The 21,562-nt window shown below is 34.8% G+C and overlaps 1 protein-coding gene across 1 annotated transcript in view; it reads left to right on the plus strand.

The window, feature by feature from the left end:
• The window catches only part of LOC131052188 (WAT1-related protein At1g21890-like), a 90,050-nt gene extending 74,715 nt beyond the window's left edge, over positions 1 to 15,335 (plus strand). Inside the window, exons 6-7 of the mRNA XM_059215313.1 lie at positions 14,851 to 15,002; positions 15,086 to 15,335. Of these exons, the coding sequence (XP_059071296.1) occupies positions 14,851 to 15,002; positions 15,086 to 15,335 (402 nt within the window). The remainder of the gene's footprint in view (positions 1 to 14,850; positions 15,003 to 15,085) is intronic.
• The last annotated feature ends 6,227 nt before the right edge of the window (positions 15,336 to 21,562 follow it).

Below are 21,562 nucleotides of genomic sequence, written 5' to 3' on the forward strand. Positions count from 1 at the left end.
TAAAAATTTAGAAATATATTAGATAGAAATAAAATAAAAAAATATAAACTATAAAGCTAATTCCAATGTTAATAGGTTAGGTGAACAATTGCATCTATAAATAAGTATACCAAAACCTAAAATAAGAATGTATGAATAAATAACAAAGATAAAATGGGAATCAAATATGACAATAAGATATAAAAAATCAGCCAAATGTGAAGGAAAATAAACTTTTCCTAAGCTTAATCTAGGCTTATCCATAAAATGCATATGCATAATCAACCTAGATTAGTTACTTTATAATCATGGTGTGACAAATGAATTAGTAAATGCTATCCCAAGAAAATTAGTGTGGTGGATAGATATAATTATCTCTAGAAATAAAAGTGGATGATTCTAATGTAGCTCTAGAACTTGAGTGTCTTGGGCTTTGGAATTTATCCTAGATTTGTCAATATTTCATCTCAATTTCTATATAGAGACTATAACCTTTTTCTAAGTTGAATCCACCTATTTGAATCATTTTTCTTATCCATGAGCTTTATCCCTAACATGTTAATCCTATCCTACATGTTGACTTCTCTCTAATTCACCAAATTCACTAATGTCTACTCTACTATGATGGCTAATAGTATTTAAAAATACCTAAATAGAGGGTTACAAGATCACTAGAGGACACATTATCCTATGTCAACCCCTAAAAATAATTTATTATCATGCAAGGATCAATACAAATTGAAAAAACATGCAAATGCACTAGAAGATTATACAAATGGTGATCCATTTTAGTGCAAAGTGATCCTAGTTTGATTATTTATTTAATGCAAATAATAATAAAATAAATTTTTAATGTGAGATAATATTATTAAATGAATCTAATTAAATTATTTCAAATATAGGAATAGAAATAATAGCATACATATATTTTTAGTTGGCTCATGTTTGCTAGTGAAATGGACAAGAGTCAACCAAATTTGAATTCAAAATTTTAAATTTTAAAGGTCAAATCCATGAACATGGGATCACATATGCATCCATGGGATTGACTATGATAAAAGAATGGTAATTTATATGCAAAGAACAAATCTCTAGATATGAATGGTGAAATAAATGTCAATTGTATGAGAACATGTGTACGAATAGATAGGTACAATTATATATGCGTGAATGTGTATAAATGGGTATAGGTAAAGGCTAATAGAATGAGTTAAAAATTTCACAAGATTGCACCATTTATTGATATTAATTGCAATAAGGCATTCTCTCAAAAAGGGGAACAAAACTAAACACGAATTGGCATGAGTATTCAAATTACACACACACACACACAACTAAGTTATGTAGATATCAATTATCTTCCCTTAAGTTGATTAAAACATGTTGAGTAAATATAAATATTAGGTCTAACCCTCATACTCTCAAAAAGGGCACAAAACTAAACACAAATTGGCATGAGTATGCAAATTTCACTCACACACACACACACACACACACACACACACACACACACACACACACACACACACACACACACACACACACACACACACACACAACTAAGTTACCTAGATATCAAGTATTTGCCCTTAAGCTGATTGCAACATATTGAGTAAATATAAATATCAAACGTAGCCCTCACTATATTTCTAGGAATGTATACTTCAGTGGACGGTGTGGTACACCATCGTTGTGTTGGAATCCAATAACACTAAGAGGGGAGGGGGGGGTGGGGTGAATCAGTGTTCTACTGGTAAGTGAATTTTTGAACTTAATGTTGATAAACTGGTTAACAAAATATAAAATTAAAGTGCATAAACAAATCAACACATAAAGCAGCCATACCATAACACCAATATTTTTACATGGAAAACCCTATAAATGGAAAAACCTCGGTGGGTCTGATACCCACAATATATATATATATATATATATATATATATATATATATATATATATATATATATATATATATATATATATATATATATATATATATATATATATATATATATATATATATATATATATATATATATATATATACTTGATCAAGGTATACAAATATTACATAAAGGGGATTGCACATACAATCAGGCTTACCGCCTAGAGCTCAATGCTCAAACAGAATTATCACTGACTTACACAACATTACACAATGATTTAATAGAAATGAACTTATATAGTGAATCTAACCATACTAGATAAGTTCTGGTTTAAGCTCTAACAACCTCCTCTGAATTGGTTATTATGATATTTTGTTCTGCTATGTTCTTCTCTATTATGCTATACCGGTTAGGATTGCGCACGTGTAACTACGCACAAATGCAATCACTCACACACCAATTTGCATACCATCAATCTCTGACTGATTTGCATCTCCAATCATATCACCACTTACATGAAATCCATCGCTAAGATTATCCTCCTTAAATACCCTTGTAACTTGTTTATCATGTCGGCCTCAAGATGAAAAATAAACTTGTCGGCTTCTAGATCATGAAGTATGTAATATATTATCTCGATGATCATATATGATGTTGACCCATGTGCTACCTTAAATTCCTTCAAAGACATTATTGGGTTCCAAAATACCTTAACCGGGTCCCAAATATATGTTACCGGTACCAAGACTAACTGGTTAACAAGTGTGAAGCAAAGTGTGTATACTGGTTGGCCCAATCAAGAAAAAATGATAAGACAATGATTTTGGATGAGAAATACCAACACTTGAAGATGAGTTGCCATCAATGACAACACAAAATGCAATTTACCTCAGAAGGTGACTATCGGATGAGTGTCAATTGCCAACAATCTCCCACTTTGGCATTGATGGAAACACTCATGTGAAAAATGATATTACCTCAAAGTGCTCCCCCTAATCTGTACATCCATGAAGCTATATACATTTGTACACTCCCCCTGTGATATACATTCATTTTTCACTGTACTCCTCCCCCTTTGACATCAATGACAAAGCGGGGTGCCCACCAAAAATGTTGTACACATATATACATACTGGTTCTATACAAGCTTCAAAATGTCAGCATATAAAGTCTTAAAAAATAAAAATTAAGAGTCCCAACCTTCCTTAAGAGAATCAAGAATGGAGGTGAATCCATTCAAGAGACTGGCATAATATTCTATAGCCTAAGATTCAGTGGGATCCTCCTATTGCATATTAGATATACAATCTGTTTTATGACATTGCAGGTTATCTAATCAGGGACCAATGAAATTCTGGAGCTTCGTAGCTCGCCTTATTGTGTTGTCCCTTTCCTTTTCTAACCTCAAAATCTGATCCATAACTACCAAAACTAGACCTTCTAAAGAACTTGTTAAATTTGTTGCCGCATTATAAGAATCTAAAATCTATAGCAGCTAGCCCTTGTAATCTAAAATTTCCTTGTCCATGGAAGCAGTAAGCGTTGAAAAATCTAGACAAGTCTTATAAACCTTACCTCCTTCCACTAATGCTACATCAATGGACTATAAACAAGTTTTAAGTTTAGCCTTCTTAGATGCAATCATCTACAAAAATGTTTGCTTCCTGGCCTCAACATATTTATCCTTAGCCTCAATTACAAAAAACTTAACAAAAGAATCATATTGCTTACGAATGTATTCAATTATCTCCTACAATTTACCAGATGAGCTTGCACTCTCCTTTGCCTAGAATTCCAATACAAGTCAGTTCAAAACTTCAAAAGTATTTTGAATCAACTCTCTATCTTTAGACTCCTCCTGTGCCAATTCCTGAGTTGCTTGTGCCTGAAGTGCTGCAGTGGCCAAAAATTTCTCTGTCAGAGACATCAAATGATAAGGCTTGTCAAAACTCATAGTAAATTCTAGTAATTTCCCTTTGGCTAAAGATGATGTGTCAATTGCCAAACTAGAATGGAAGATTGACTCTGTCTTTTTCCCTAAGTATATCGGTATCTTATCCTCAGAAGTCTATACCTCCTATGCACCGATGGCTTCGCCACTTGGTGCCTCACTCTGTTTAGGTGCCTCATCAGAAACTTTATCATCTAAACCTTTATCATCGGCTTCAAAATTGGACTCATTAGTCGGTTGAGTAGTAACCGGTGGAGTGTTAACCGGTGGATTGGTATCCACATTATACTCATCAGTCTTAGGATTCATTTTATGTACAATTGTGATTTTAGGAGTCTTTCGAGGAGGCTCCTTCATAATTTATTTCTTCAGGTATACCTTCTTCTCTCTCACAACTCTAGCAAAACACCTTTCTTCTTTGGAGCTTGCTGGATTTCTTCTTCTGATTTTGTCTCCTCTAAAGAAACAATCATGTACTGCCTAGTAGGTTTCTGCTTTTTCTTTACTGGTTCCTTAGGCTTAGAACTTGTAGTTTCATCGGATGGTCCTTCTAGTTGTGTTGGTGGATCAATGGCAATCAGTACCATATTGGGTGTAGCTTGTGTTGCCTTCTTAGTCTATCTTTCCTCTTTTCTCTTCTACTTTTGTTCTTCCTTCCTCTAGGCCTCAAGGATTTTGACCTTTTGCTCTACCTCTTCCCTGTCATTCCCTTCACTAGTTAGTTGTTTTGCTACAACCCTTGTCATTTTCTTTCTAATGGCTGGTGCAACTCATTCCTGATGAACTTTTAACCCCTTATACTAAGCAATACCAATTTTTTCTTCTTTCTCATCAACTGGATCTTTCAGTAAATGATGTGCATAAGCATCCAATGTGGCCTCATCCACTTCATATCTCATCGGCATGATCCAAATTATTCTAGGCTACACTACCTCATCATACATTCGTCTTTATTAACCATGAAGCAAATTGTATCCTTATATTTTCAACATTTCCTTTGGAATTCTAACCTTGTTTTTCATTTCTTCTTGAAAGGTTTTGAAAAATGCCCACAGGTTAGCCTTTTGCTTCTCATCACCTTGCTGGTCTAATATTTGTGCAATTTGTGTTGCACATGGTCTATCAAAAGCCCATTGAATCTTCCCATAACTAGGAACCATATTTACAAAATAAAATGCCAAACATATGATAAAAGAGCCATACCAAAATGTATTATTCTTGTCTTGCTTTATCTTCTAGAGATTGGTCATTAGTTCCTTCAGCATTACGCTGCATAGATTGCATCCTCCTTCACCATCTGATATGCAATGAGAATGGTGATTCCCAAGACAGATTTCAGCCGGTTTGACTGATAGACTTTGTAGCCAATCACCATCGCTGCAAATTTTACATCAATATCCCTAATTCATCAAATCTCATCGATCTATCATCATAGGTGGCACCGATGAGTTTGTAGAAATCTGTGTTAGAGAATTTTGACCTATGCCCTAGCAAACCTCTGACCTTATGAAGGCATGTGATATTCTTGATGACTTCCTCGGTAATTTTGTATGGCTGGTCCAACCACAGGAATTCACCTTGAATGCGGCTAAGAATATACCTTACCCATTCATCTTTGTCAAAGGATGGAAAATCCATGAACTAGGTAAAACCCTTCTTTTATAGATGTGCATATTCTAGTTTCAATTGATTGTTAGTGATCAAGTGCTCAATGAATACACAAGACATTTCATAACTTCTGATCTCCTCAATGTTGCAGTGGATGTATGCCCTAATATCTTCGATATGAATAACACCATGACAAACACTTGAAAATGCTCCCAATGGATCATCCAAAAGAGTTTTGAAAGGATGCTTCTTAATTCTAAACGAGGGCAATCCTTAATTTCCACTACCAAAGGAGTATCAACGTTCGATGACAATGCCATGATAAATATCTAGGGTTTCTGCAAATGGTAAATACCTTGATAACTTGATGAATGATGAAATGCACTTCAGATGCAAAAGCTCACACAAATTTCCTTTGGACTCTTGAATGCCTTTGAAATCGCGTTTCAGAATGCTTGATCATTGTGTGAAGAAATGGCTTAACTTTTTCCCTTTTATTGCCATTAACCCTAATTTTCCATTGTCATAGATGCTACCAGAGAATCTAACCGGATCACATAACCTGCATATAGGCTCTGGTAAACACTTGAATTCTCCTAAGAAACCATCCACAAATAGAATTCATTAACTACAAACCTAATCTGGGGTGTCTACATGATCTTCAATGATTTGCCTACCCCTAAGGCAAAGTGCCTTAGTTATTGGTTGAAGTTCCTGCTTCCAATGTAGGACCTGATGGCTCTACCAATTGATCTACCAGTGGAGTATCTGATTCCCTAACCCATCTTCTCTCATGTTTCTTTTTGATATCTTCAACTTTTGCCTTTCCTTTCTCATCTGCATTTCCATCAGCTACCAGTGGATTCTTACTCCTGCAATACTTAGCAATATGTCCAATCTTGTTGCATGCATAACAGACTATTAATCTTTTGAATTGTTTTGTTATACCCTTAATTTCCTTGATTTCTTTTTTATCTACATTGATTAGCCATATGTCCAAATCTACTATATGCATGACATCTGACATCTCCAAGACCGGTGAATGATGCATTGTTCTAATTATCTTTGTTTCTGCACTGACTTGCTATATGACCATATCTATTGCAAACAAAGCATGTACCAGTGAATTTTTAAGCATTAGGCTATCTTACCGATGATCTCTAGTTCTGGTTGTTGGCATGATAATGCAGGAGCATCCCCAGTTCATAGGAATCTTGCATCAACCAAAAACATTTCCCTTTTTGTTTTGTTTTTTGTTTGTAGTTTCAGTTTTCCTTTCTGTGTGTCTCAGTTTTGGCTCACCAGAACCTATCGAGTTGGATTCTACTTGAAGACTTTATCATCTTTCTGGCTTCCAAACCACATCACATTTGGATCATTTTTTGGCAAGATATTGCTACTAATTGCCATGACAGTTTCTTGTTACCAGTTGTTCCTTTATTACTAGTTGCCTAGACCTATTTTGGTGATCTACCAGAACCCCTTCCGAAGCTTGCGGAGCCTTGGGCGTTGATTTTGATGTTCCTTGGCATGTGGCCAATCTTTTTTCCGCAATCTATGTTTCATCCTTTGGATTTTTCGGAGGAATCTCTTGGCGGAGGTTGACCTTGTTATTTTCATGTTAGGTCTTGTTCTTCGAGTTTTGATACCTTTTGGGCTGACTGGATCCTTTGGATCAATATATATATTTGTAATTACGCATTAGAATGAGACATAGGAGAGAATCAAGTAGCTAGACTGTGCATAGTAGATAGATCATAAGATTCAAGGTCCCGGTTGTGACCTATTCTACCAGGCCTGTGAGTCGGTATGTTGTAACCCAGTTGTTACCGGTTGTATGTTATCAAATTTCATGCAATAAAACAATATGTTCTACATTGTCTCCATCATATCTTTGTGTTTCTGTTGTGTTTACTCTTACTGACTAGTCTAGATTGATCTCTTTGAGGTCCCTCCTCGCCGATGACTTCTTCAAGTGGTATCAAAGTGAAGTTTCGTTCTGGAGCTTGTGTGTTCTAAAATTTTGTTGTAGGGTGGAGGATTGCGGATCCGACCTGCAGCTGCAGAGGACAAGCATGAACGATGGCACAAAGAGGAGTTGGGAAAGGTGGAGCATGTGGGAATGCAGACCCTACTGTGATGAAGATGTTGCAAGGAATAGCAGCCCATTTGAAAGTCGTGGAGATAACCCAAAGAAGAGGCCGATATATTGAAGATGTAAGTAAAGATGAAGGAGAAGAAGCCCCGGCAGAACAAGCAAATCTACCGGTGGTTGATCTGGATGAGGAAAGGTTTTTAAGGGTTTTGAGTAGGGAGAATACTAAACCTCATTTTACCCCACCAGAATATGATGGGAAGTTAGATTCAGATGAATTGATGGATTGGATCTCAGAGATGGAGAAGTATTTTGATTTTGAAAACACTGCAGAAGAGAGGAAGGTGAAATATGCCTATACCTGGTTGAAAGGTCATGCATCTCTTTGGTGGGAGCATTTTCAAGTTGATAGACAAAGAAGAGGTAAAGAGAATATTAAAACATGGGATCAGATGATTGCTAAGTCGAAATCAAAGTTTGTGTTGGCGAATTATCAAGTGGATTTGTTTCGAAAGTTGTAGAATTTGAGAGAGAAGGAATCTAGTGTGAAGGAGTACACTAAAGCATTCTACAAGTTAAATATCAGATCCGGATATGTTGATGATGAAGTTGAACAAGTTGAAATTTATTTGAATGGGTTGCAAATGTCTATATAATATGAACTTAGTTTGATCAAATTGGAGAGTGTTGAAGAGGCTTATCATTATGCCCTAAAGGCAGAAGAGAAGTTAAACAAAAGACATGAGTAGAGACAGAGAGGTAGTGGTGGAAGGTTTACCGGAGGAAAATTTCAAGGAGGAAGAGGATATACTGGAGGAAGAGGAACTAGTACATATCAGAACAAGGACAAGGAAGTGAGCAAAGAATCTAATTCATATCGGAATGATGATAGAAATTTATACCGGAGGACAGAATCGGATGGTTACTGGAATGAGAATTTTGGGAGAAAAGACAAGAGGACATTTAGAGGAACTTGCTTTAAGTGTAGACGAGAAGGACATCATGCATTCGAGTGTAAGAAGATAGAAACTACCAGAAGAGCAGCAATGGTGGAAGAAAACCCCACTGGATCAGACAATAAACTCGAAGATGGAGAACTGTTGGTGATGAGGAGAGCTTTGTGTCATACCGGAGGAGATGAAGAGCCCTTGCAAAGGAAGAATCTGTTCAAAATTAGATGTAAGGTTTCCAGTAAGTGTGCTAAAGTTGTTATTGATAGTGGTAGTTCAGATAATCTTGTTTCAGAAGAGATGGCGAATAAGATGAAATTAGAGAGATTGAAACACCCTAAGCCTTATCATATAGCATGGATTCAAGATGAACATAAGTTGTTAGTAAGTGAGCAATGTTTGGTGAAATTAAAAATTGGGAATTATCATGATGAAGTCTTGTGTGATATTATGCCTATGGATATTTGTCATCTTTTGTCAGGTAGACCTTGGCATTTTGATAGACAGGTAGTACATGATGGGGGGAAGAATACATACACTATTGTGGCCAATGGGATGAAGCAAACCTTGTTACCCTTGGAGGAACCTTTGAAGAATGAAGTCTGTACGAATGCTAAAATTTGTTTGGTAGATGGAAGGAAATTCCTGGATGGATTGAGACATGAGGATGTGTGTTTTACCTTAATATCTAAGAAGACTGAGAAACTGGAACTAGAAGGAGAACACCTGGAAGAAATAAAAGATTTGCTGACAGAATATAAGGACATCATTTCAGATAATGTACCTGATGGATTGCCACTTGTGAGAAGTATTAGTCATTGCATGGACTTGGTTCCCAGAGCTATTTTGCCTAACAAAGTTGGACACCGGTTGACACCAGTAAAAAATGAAGAACTGAATAGACAAGTGCAGGAGTTGTTGAAGAAAGGTTTGATCAAGGAGAGTCTAAGCCCTTGTGCAGTACCAACAGTATTAGCACCTAAGAAGAATGAAGAGTGGAGAATGTGTATCGATTCAAGAGAAATAAACAAGATCACAGTGAAATATTGGTTTCCTTTGCCTAGGATGGATGACATAATGGATTGTTTGAGTGGAGCAAAATACTTTACAAAGATAGATTTGAAGAGTGGATATCATCATATCAGGATCAGAGAAGATGATAAGTGGAAAATAGCATTTAAGACAAATGAAGGATTGTATGAATGGTTGGTGATGCCTTTTGGATTGACTAATGCACTAATTACTTTCATGAGGCTGATGAATGAAGTATTGAAGAAATTCTTGGGTAAGTTTGTTATTGTATATTTGGGTGACATTCTTATTATCAGTAAGACAAGAGAGGAACATTTGTTGTAGTTAAGACAAGTTTTGCAAAAATTAAGAGAAGAGAAGTTGTTGATAAATATCAAGAAGTGTACTTTCATGAAAGATGAGTTAGTCTATTTGGGATTTGTGATATCTGAGGATGGTTTAAAGATGGACCCTGAGAAAGTGAAAGCAATTGTTGAATGTCCTATACCAGAAAGCATTGGAGAGGTAAGATCATTTCATGGATTGGCTAGGTTTTATCGAAAGTTTATCAGAAATTTTAGTTCAGTTTGTAACCCTATGACTGAGACCATGAGAGGATATCAGAAGGAATTCAAGTGGACCACCGGAGCAAACAAAAGTTTTGAACTGTTGAAGCAGAAAGTGACTGAGCAGCTTGTACCGGATTTCAATAAAGTATTTCAATGTGATGCAAGTGGAACAACAATAGGAGCAGTCTTGAGTCAAGAATGAAGAGAAGTAGCCTATTTCAATGAGAAATTGAATGATGCCCAGAGGAGATATTCAGTGTATGATCAAGAGTTTTATGCCATAGTTTCGGCCTTGAAGAAGTGAAGACATTACTTGTTGCCTAAGGAGTTTGTGTTGTATACAGATCATCAAGATTTGCAGTATTTAAATAGTCGGAATAAGTTGAATCAGAGACATATGAGATGGATAGATTTCTTGCAAAGTTACACCTTTGTGTTAAAGCGTAGAAGTGGGAAATCTAACAAATTTGTTGATGCATTGAGTAGGAGAAGAAATTTGCTGACAAAGATGATAGTGACAGTATTAGGATTTGAATATTTGAAGACCTTATATGATGAAGACCCAGATTTTGCATATCCTTGGAAAGAATGTAGAGAACTGATTATGGTAGATAGAAGCAAATTGTTGGATTATTTCATTCAAGATGGGATGTTATTCAAAGGACTTCAGTTGTGCATGCCTAAGAGTTCTATGAGACAGAATCTGATAAAGGAGAAATATAGTGGAGCTTTAGCTGGACATTTTGGCATTGACAAAACATTAGCATTGGTGAGTGAGCAGTACTTTTGGCCCCAGATTCATCAGGATGTTAAGAGATACGTGCAGAGTTGTAGAGTTTGTCAAGTTGCAAAGGGTAGTAGTCAGAATGTGGGATTGTATAAACCTTTGACAGTACCGGTAAGACCTTGGGAGGATATAAGCATGGATTTTGTACTTGGATTGCCTAAAATGTTGAGAGGGAATGATTCTATATTTGTGGTAGTTGATAGATTCTCGAAGATGGCTCATTTCATACCTTGTAAGAAGACATCAGATGCATTGCATGTAGCAGACCTATTTTTCAAGGAACTGGTGAGATTGCATGGATTACCTAAGAGCATAGTTTCAGACAGAGACACTAAGTTTGTTGGTTATTTTTGGAGAACACTTTGGAAGAAGATAAAGATAGATTGGAAGTTCAGTTCTACTTTTATCCACAAACTGATGGACAAACAAAAGTTGTTAATCAGAGTTTGGGAAATTTGTTGAGATGTTTAGTGGGAGAAAAAACTGGAAGTTGGGATTTGATCCTTGCACAAGCAGAGTTTTCCTACAATAATTTAGTGAATAGAAGTACCAGAAAAACACCTTTTGAGATTGTTACCAGAGTGCATCTTAGAGGTATATCAGAGTTGAGAGACATTAGCAGTGAAGACCAGAGAAGTTCAGAAGCAGAAGACTTTGTAGATCACATGGTAACATTGCATATTTAGGTTAAACAACATTTGGAAGACATGAACAACAAGTATAAAGAGAAGGCAGATGAGAAGAGGAGACATAAGAAATTTGAAGTTGGCAATGAAGTGATGGTGTATCTGACAAGAGAGAGATTCCTGATTGGAACTTAACAAGTTGCAGATGAAGAAGTTTGGACCCTGCAGGATTTTGAGGAAGTTCGGTTCTGGAAATGCATATGAAGTGGAGTTACCAAATAGTCTAAGTATTTCACCTATATCCAACATTGCAGATCTTCATGAGTATCATGAACCAGAATGTAGTGAGGATAGTGTTGTAGACTTGGAGAAACAGTTGCCCCGGAAGGAACCGGATTAGATTGAAGAGATTTTGGACAGTAGGATTGGGCATAGTACCCGGAGCAGTCAGTATAAGGAATATCTTGTGAAGTTGAAGGACAAACCAATTGAAGATTCATCTTGGATTTCTCAGGCAGAGGTAGATCACCTTGGTTTTCCTCTGACCTCGACAAAGTGAGAGACTCACTTTTTCAATAACCCCAGATGTCTGATGTAGGAGCATCCCCTATTCATAGCAATTTTGCATCAGCCAAATGTTGGCAATTAACACTCATTGGATTCATATGTTGTCATTGATGGCAACAAGATTCCATCGAAGGCATATACCGGCATTGGAGGCATACACTGGCATATACCAGTATTGGAGTAATCAAGGTGATCATCGGCACCCGCACCAACATCTAGCACTTCAGTGAAGCCGACATTAGTTTGGGATCCGAAAAGTTTTATTTGTAAAATCATTTTATAATTATTGTATAGGGACGACATTGAATATGTTTTGTAATGTATTGTAAACTAACATAAGGCATATTGTTTGTAGAGGGTATATAAGTCAGTTTATTAGGTCATTTTGATATATGACGAGGTAGAATAACAGTGTGATGCGAAGGATATGTATGTAGGTCATTTATATGCAAAAATTATATCATGATGTGATCAGTAGATGGTTTGTAAAGCATTCTTGGAGGAAAGGAGATACTGGTAAAAGGGTTCAGGGTTTATGAATTGGTACAGAACAGAGCTTTAACCAGAACTCTTTTTGGCATTGCAGATGCATTTTGTGAGTTCATTATTGTTTTATCTCAGTAGAAGCTTGTAGTCAGTAAGACTCTTTTGTGTTGAGCAGTGTGCTCTAGGCAGTGTGCCTTCCTGCATGTGCAGGCCCCCATATTATGTAATATCTTTCATATGGCAATTGAATTGATATTGTGGGTCACAAATCCCACTGTGGTTTTTCCTCTTTGAGGTTTATTTACTTCATGTTATATGTTTCTTCATTTACTGGTTTATATGTATGTTATAATAAGTTAAAATCTTTTTTTACTGGTAGAACATTGATTCACCCCCCCTCCCCCTCTAAGTGTTATTGGATTCCTTGTATTCCAACACCAAAAACATTTTCCTTTTTGTTTTGTTTTATGTTTGTAGTTTTAGTTTTCCTTTCTGTGTGTTCCAGTTTTGGCTCACCGGATCCTGTGGAGTTGGATTTCACTTGAAGACTTGATCATCTTTCTGGCTTCTAGATCGCATCGCATTTCGATCATTTTCCAACAAAATCTTGCTACCAGTTTCCATGACATTTTCTTGTGACCGGTTGCCTGGACCTATTTTGGTGATCTACCGGAACCCCTTCCGAAGCTTGCAAGCCCTTGGGTGTTGATTTTGATGTTCCTTGGCATGTGGCCAACCTTTTTCCCATGATCTACGTTTCATCTTTTGGATTTTCCAAAGGAATCTCTTGGCGAAGGTTAGCGTTGTTCTTCGGGTTTTGATCCCTTTTGGGTCAATTGGATCCTTTGGATTGATATATATATTTGTAATTACGTATTAGAATGAGACATAGGGGAGAATCAAGTAGCTAGTTTGTGTGTAGTAGATAGATCATAAGATTCAAGGTCCCGGTTGTGACCTATTCTACCAGGCCTGTGAGCCAGTATGTTGTAACCCAGTTGTTACTGGTTGGATGTTATCAAAATTTATGCAATAAAACAATCTGCTCTGCATTGCCTCCATCATATCTTTGTATTTCCGTTGTGTTTACTCTTGTTGACCAATCCAAATTGATCTCTTTGAGGTCCCTCCTCAACGGTGACTGCTTCACATGATTCTTCTTCTGACCGGATGATTGATCCTATTGTGCAGTATCGGAGCTCTCTCCTACTCCATATCCAAGACCTCTCTTGTCATTAACATTTCTCTAACTCTTTAGCAATTCATCAATTCTTGCAAAGCTAGTTTTGAACTTGTCTTTGTACTCATTTGTAGTGGCTAAATCATCTCTCATGATTATGATATGTCTCTCAAGTTCCTGTTCATTATTTCGAGATTGAATCAATTCAAATTTAAACATGTCATTCTCATGTATCAGTCTTTTTCATTCATCTAATTTGTCCTTCAATGCATGAGCTAAGTTTTCTTCATTCATCTTCCTATCTTCAATCTCCTTGCACATTCTCATAGTTAAGGCTTGCATTTCATTCTTCAAGGTAGTATTCTCCTGAGTAAGTTTCTGACATTGATCTTTCAAGGCATCTTCTTCATCACTACTCTAATTTTGCAATTGATCACAAACTTCCTTCCTCTTAGCTTGAACATCTGATAGCTTTCCTTGTAATGAAATGATGTGTTCTTTGGCTTTCAGATCACAAAGTATGTTATTTATTATCCTGATGATCATATCTGATGTCGGCCCACACGTTACCTTAAATTCCTTCAAAGACATTACCGAGTCCCAAAATGCCTTAATCGGTCCTATACTCAACCATGTCCCAAATATACGTTACCTGTACCAAGACTAACCAGTTAACAAGTGCGAAGCAAAGTGTGTATACCGGTTGGCCCAATCAAGACAAAAAAGATAAAACATTGATTCCGAATGAGAAATACCAACACCTAAAGATGAGTTGACATAAATGACAACCCAAAATGCAATTTACCTCAGAAGGTGACTACCGGATGAGTGTCAATTGCCAACATGTTGAACTCAAACCCCTTTGGTTTCATATTTTCAATAGCATTATCATAATAAAATTGATATTTTCAATAGCATCGTGTGACACACTATGACCCCATCAATTGAACTACAACCCCTTTTCAATAACAACACACAATAAATATTAATATTCCTAAAAAGATTTTAGAATAAAAAATTTGTATTTTTATTCTAATTCTTCTCTCAACTTAAATTTTATTTTAAGAGGCATGACTCCAAACAGTACAAATGTTTTTTCCTTCAAAATTGCTCACTTAAAAAAACATTGTAAGAAAGATGGTTTTTTAATTGCAGGGTGTGGTATCGTCAGCAATGGCATACTATTTTCAAGGTGTTGCCATGCGGTTAAAAGGGCCTGTTTTTGCCTCTGCATTTTTTCCATCAAGGCTCATTATTGTGGCATTCATGGGATCCATTATACTGGCTGAGAATATCCATTTGGGAAGGTATGTCAATATTCCTTCAAATACCCCAGTCTTATGAATTATTATCCAACTTAGAACTCATAAGATTTCTTGTATAAATGCAGTGTTGTGGGAGGAGTAGTGATTATTGTGGGTCTGTATGCTGTTCTATGGGGCAAATTAAATGATAACAAGATTTCAAGAGAAACAGAAATACAATTTCCTGATACCCAATTGCATGATCCCAAAGGAAACAATGAAGATTTGGAAGGTTTACAGTTTGGTATTGAGAATGAATGGTCTTCCAGACAAAAACCAGAGAAGATCAACAGTCTTGACAGAATAGATGTTTCTAATATTAGAAGTTTAAAATAATTGTTATAATAGGTTGGTGACAATGTTAAAAGTACAGCAGATATATAAAAATTAAGCAGCATCACTTTTGTATTATTGATCTCAATATGTCCTAACATTACAGATCACTGGGTTTTCTTGCTATGGAGAATATCATGGGAGTCAGTTTTGCAAGGTATTTTATAAGAGGAACAAAGTACTATAGATTTCTTGGATGCAAACTACTCACAAATGCTAGTTTCTATTACATGAATGCGATGTTTCACCTAGAATTTTCCCCATGTCCGTTGAAAGATAAAATGGTACTCATTCAATTTAGATTCTAATTTTTATAGTTGTACATCATGACAACCATTGTAGTGATGACTTTGTCTTAGACATTATTGTGATCACAATTCCATCCTACACACTTTTTCTACTCTATTTTTGAAATTACTTTTCTATATGTTTTTATCTAGGTTATGGAACAATTTTATTATTGATAAAATTAAAAATCTTAAATATTTTATATTATAATTTTAATTTTCTCTATGGATGACACCTACTTTATTAGAGACACTTCCCATCTCAAAATATCGTAGTGAGATTTAGAATGAGGAGAAGATCCCATCACATACTTCCCCTCCTCTATGGAGGGTGGTAGTTTTTCCTCACTTTTCACATAGTAAATTTGGTCACATGATTCATCCAAGTCATGTGGTTCATGATTAATACTTTCCTTTTGGTGTAAGAATGGAGACCTCTAAGGTACTTGATCAATAAATCTTCTTCTTTCAAATACATAAAAACCAATGTGAATTTTTTTCACAATTTTATGACGTAATCCTATTTGCTTTTCTCATCTTCATATTTTTTAAATATCCACTTAATTATTTTGTGTAACCCTCATAATGAAACCTATCATAAATCCCTATTCAAGTTAGGCTCTACTTCTTGCTTCTCTATATGTGACATTAAGAAACCTTAAAATTTATTGGGAACCACATTAACATTTTCAAGATACAGGCTAAACCAAACTAAAAAATATCAATAGTCTAAGTCTATGTTGAACTAGATCTCATCAAGGAACTCCTTACAACCATTAATTAATCATAATATGGATGACCCAATTGTCACCCAAAAATTGGACAATAAAGTGTAATAATTTTCATGGACAAGGACACTTCATAAAAGAGTACAAAAAATTCTAAACTCACTAATGAACAAGAAACTAAATATGAAAGTTTCCAAAATTTTGTAAAGAAACAACAAAAATAATCCAAAACTTCTTATCCCCCAAAATCCCCTTCTTCAAACTTGTTTAGTATACTCAATGAGGATATTGAAGATACTCAATGAGGATATTGAAAATATCTCAACTAGATTGAAGAAAAGAAGGACCATATTCTAGAAGAAACACATGCAAAAGAACCTAAGCAAATGAAGTCCAAAATGAGATCTTTAAACAATTATCTGTTCAAAAGAAAAAAGAAAAAAAAAATCTAACTTATTAAAGGAGCTCATAATATAAATTCGTTTCACTATGTAAATATTTCATCACTATAACATACATTCATTCAATAAATTTTCATCTCATTCATAATTACCACAAAGTGATAATTTTGGTCATCATGGTGGGCTTGAGGTCGTGGGTCACCCCCAACTAACTTATTAAAGGGGCTCATAATATAAATTCAATTCACTATGTAAATATTTCATCACTAGAACATACGTTCATTCAATAAATTTTCATCTCACTCATAATTACCACAAAGTAATAATTTTCGCTGTCATGGTCGGTTTGAGGTCATGGGTCACCCCCACAGTTATTAAAAAAAATTATTTAGACCAATGAAAAGCAATTATTTTTTAATTTATTTTATAGTATAGATGCACATTTGTTAACATTATAATTTACAAAAATTATTTTTGTTGCAAACTATTGGCTAATATCATTTTGCCTCTTATAGGCGGGTTTCTCGGAACAACCCATAATCTCAGGTTTCATCTAAAATAAGTGCTTAAATTTTAACTTCATTATTTGTTGTAATAGGTAGTTCTTTTAAGTTAACCTATGAACAAGATTAAAATATATATATATATTTTAAAAAGATGTATTATATTTAAAATGTTCTTTAATTTATAATCAAAATAAATTAAATTTCAATAATATTTTTTTGGCAAAAAAGATAAATATCCATATTAATTTAATCTTTTATTTAATTTAAACATAATAATTTATTAAATTTAATATGAAAGTAAACAAATAGAAGAAGGATAAATATTTTGGACTTTTCTAACAATTTATTTTTTTTTAAATTAATATTTTAAAACAAATTTAATAGTATGAATATTTTTTTATATATACCTTTTCATTATTTAATTACATAAAAATAAATAATTATTTTTAATTTGTATTTCTTATTTAATTTAAACATAATAATTTATCTAATTTAATATGATATTAAACAATCTTTCTAAACAGCACACAACATTTCCTCATTAAAACATTTAATTTCTCCTTCATCCCAACCTATCTATACTTTCTTTTGATTAGTATCTTCATACTAGTATTATCTTTGTAAACACTTTTCCCTTCAAATATCTCAAGTGTTATAACTATTATAACCTCTTATATTTATATGTCTACTATCTATGATAATAAAATCCAAAATAGATTAGTAGCAATATACATTTTAAAAACTCCCTCAATTATCTTGTCCTAATGTCTAACTTCCTTCCCTATTCATATCTTGTTTATCCTTTTCTAGTCCACTTTCCATTTACATTATAATTATCTTGTCTTATTTTTTCAATGATAAGTAAGTAGTTATTTTTCATACCCATGTTATAAACCAAGGGTTAGATGTAACATAATCTTTAACTTCCTCTTTTCTCTTGACCAAGCTAGTAAGAGTATTTTTACTATAGACCTAAACAACAAATGAAATATGGTATTTTGTAATCTCTTTCAAGGCTTTTCACCCATTGAACCAATGGTCCTATAATCAAGGTTCCCTTACTTCACAATTTGTCTAAGAGGATGAGGATCAAATGCGTTAGTTTGATTATCCCTCCTACCATTACTTGGTATCATATCTCTACAGACTTATGAGGAATTAGTTTCAGTTAGATTCCTCTAGGAATTAAATTATTAATAGTCAAATACGACATACACACACACACACACACACACACACACACACACACACACACACACACACGTATATGCATATACACATATGTATATGCATATACACATATGTATATGCATATATATACATATATATGTATCTGTATGTGTATGTGTATGTGTGTGTATATATGTGTGTGTGTATATGTGTGTGTATATATCTGTATATATATGTGTGTATGTGTGTATGTGTGTGTGTGTGTACATATGTATATATATACATATGTACATATATACATATATATATATATATATGTATACATATATGTATATGTATACATATATGTATATATATACATATACATATATACATATGTATATATGTATACACACACACACACACACACACACATATATATATAATAATTTATATAAGCAAATATAAGTCACTTTGTTGTTGCATTTGCTGAAATGTTAATTAGTATAGGCATTTGGACGCCAAAGATCATAAAGTCTTCATTTATACACTATAGTGTACAACCTCCACATAGCACAATTCAAATATAGTTGTTAATGTGCTATTCACCAAATATTTTATAATTATAGCCACATTAATGTTGCACTAAGAGAAGCCCTCATGTCACACAACAATGATCTAAAGTGGCACAAACTTTGCATGTACTATGATAGAGTTTATAATAGACAAAAAAATACAACTCATGCATCTAATAGTAAAACTATTGGATGCTTGCACCATATAAACGTTATAAAACTTTTACGATTTGTAAAATAATCACTAATATATACCTACTCCCTAACAAAAAGACATTGAACAACCAAATATTTGATCCTCGCATAGCAAGAATCTACCAAAAAAAATTGTAATTTATCATAGTCCAACACTATATTAGTTATATAAACTTTGAAAACCAAAATATTATTGTGGTATTAATGTTTTTAAACCTCATTATGTGCCTAAATGAAGACCCTAACATTCACCAAAAACTCCACGCCAGTTTTAGAGAATAATTTGTTTAAATAAAGGCTGTTTTTTCTTTTAGAATTACTGTTAACAACGGCATTAAAGAAGACATGTTTCAATTGTTACATGAAAACTGCTCTTCTGCTCAGCATGTCAGGTTGCATTAAAGGGATGCAGTTGAAGGATTCATATCCAGATTTGGTGTTGAAGTTTCACCACTACACCTTGCCACCTTATTGAGATAAATGCGACACGTTGCAGAGATGAGGAAAATGGGTATGGCACATTGTTGGGAGGTTGGAGGGGTTTCAAGTATTCATTTTTCTTATACATGTTGCAGGTCATATCTGGTTGTCTTTACATTTTGACAGGTATGCTCTCTTTTGTTGAAGATTGTACGTTACAAAGGCTGTCAAGGGGGTTTGCATAGAGTTTTAAGGATGTAAAGTTTTGTTGATAAAGTATAGAAGTATTTTGAAAAGTTTAATCCTTCCTAAACAAGATGGAATGCTTCATCTATCTGTTACGGCAAGTATCTGTCTCAAAGAGGGGTCTTGCACAACATGGTTATGGGTTTTGATCTTTGGAAAAGTGGGAAATTCATCTATTGGTCCATGGCAGTATACAACAAGGTCACAACTTAACTGTCTACGTAATGTTTGATGGATAGTCTATGTGAAGATAGTGAAGTCGTGTGTCCCTTGTTGAAGAGGGCAGTGATTTACTAAGTTTCTTGTTATTGGTGGACAATGCTTTCGACTTATGGATGATGGTATATAATAGTGTCTCTCTAAGGGCCGTGAACGTCAATGGTGATAGGGGTCTTATTGTATCATGACAACCTAAATAGCCATAGGCGAATAGCTAGATTGATAATCTACACAGCCACTAAGGCATAATGGATATCAAACAACTATTATCACTAGAAAATGATTGTGATTGTTATTACTAGAAATGACTATTTCTAAAGGGTTCTGATAATGTTGTTCAATTAAAGGTCCTGTTAAAGTTGTTCAAACAGAGGTTGGGTCTGGTTTGATTGGCGAGAGCTTTCTGTCGTAAAGTACAAGATCACAAGGTCCAGTCTTCCCCAGCTCACGTGGTACAGAAAGAGGACATGTCGCACCAGCATCACCAATCACGTTAAAAAATTTAACAGGCGCACTACAATTTATGAGGCTAAAAAGTCATGCACACTACAATTTATGACAGAGTTTTAGAGATAGTCTATGAGAGCAATTTTTTCGACTATGAGAGCAATTTTTTCGAGCTAGGAATCAAAATATAAGTCAATGACCAGTTTGCATGTTTTAAAACCTTGTTATCACTATCATTATCATTGTCATAGTATGAGATAAGAAAAAATAATCGCATAGTTGTTGCATTGGTCCTCTAAGGATATAGGAGTTACATTGGCTTAGGTACACGCACTGGCATCAGTGTCTCCCTTCAGTGTTTTTCCGACATGTAGAAATTTTGGCTATAAAAATTATTATCAAGGATGATTTTGGTTCATTTCAAGGAATAGTACAAAGCATTGTTTTTTATATTAATAGCAACCAAAACAAGGGGGTTGACTCAGGAATAGAACAAAGAAACAATGGCAAGCCAACTGTCAGCAGAACATCAGCAAAATTACAGCTCTCTTACTTTCCTCTATCAAAAACTATGATCATTCTATGTAAGTTCAGTAGATATATAAAAGTCTTAATAAACATTTTAAACATTTGCCACGCAAGGCAACAGGTGGATAAGTTCAAATATAAACAGAAATTAAAACTATCAGCCCAGAGGCAACTAGGACCGAACAAAAAACCAGACCTCCGAGACATAGAAACAAACTATTTCTTTTTTCCATGGCTCCTCTTGGAGAGGAGCTTCCTAGTCCATTCCTTGGTGAGGAATTTGAAAAGGGCCTTGTAGTCATCGTCTTCCCTGCTTTTGCCTTTGGTAGAACTTTCCTGCAGAAGACACAGAGTGGTCGCCAAGCAATGCATCATGTTCAAAGCAAAACTGGAGACGTCCTGCAGCTTGTTTTCCATTGCTTCCATCCTGCTGGTGATTTCCTGCACATTATCAAATGAAACGTCCACTTTCTTACCCAACTCCGCTAGGTTGTTGTCTTCTTCCTCCTTTATGTTGCTCACTTCCTCC

The sequence above is a fragment of the Cryptomeria japonica genome, chromosome 2 (genome assembly GCF_030272615.1).
Source record: "Cryptomeria japonica chromosome 2, Sugi_1.0, whole genome shotgun sequence".
Classification (NCBI taxonomy): domain Eukaryota; kingdom Viridiplantae; phylum Streptophyta; class Pinopsida; order Cupressales; family Cupressaceae; genus Cryptomeria; species Cryptomeria japonica.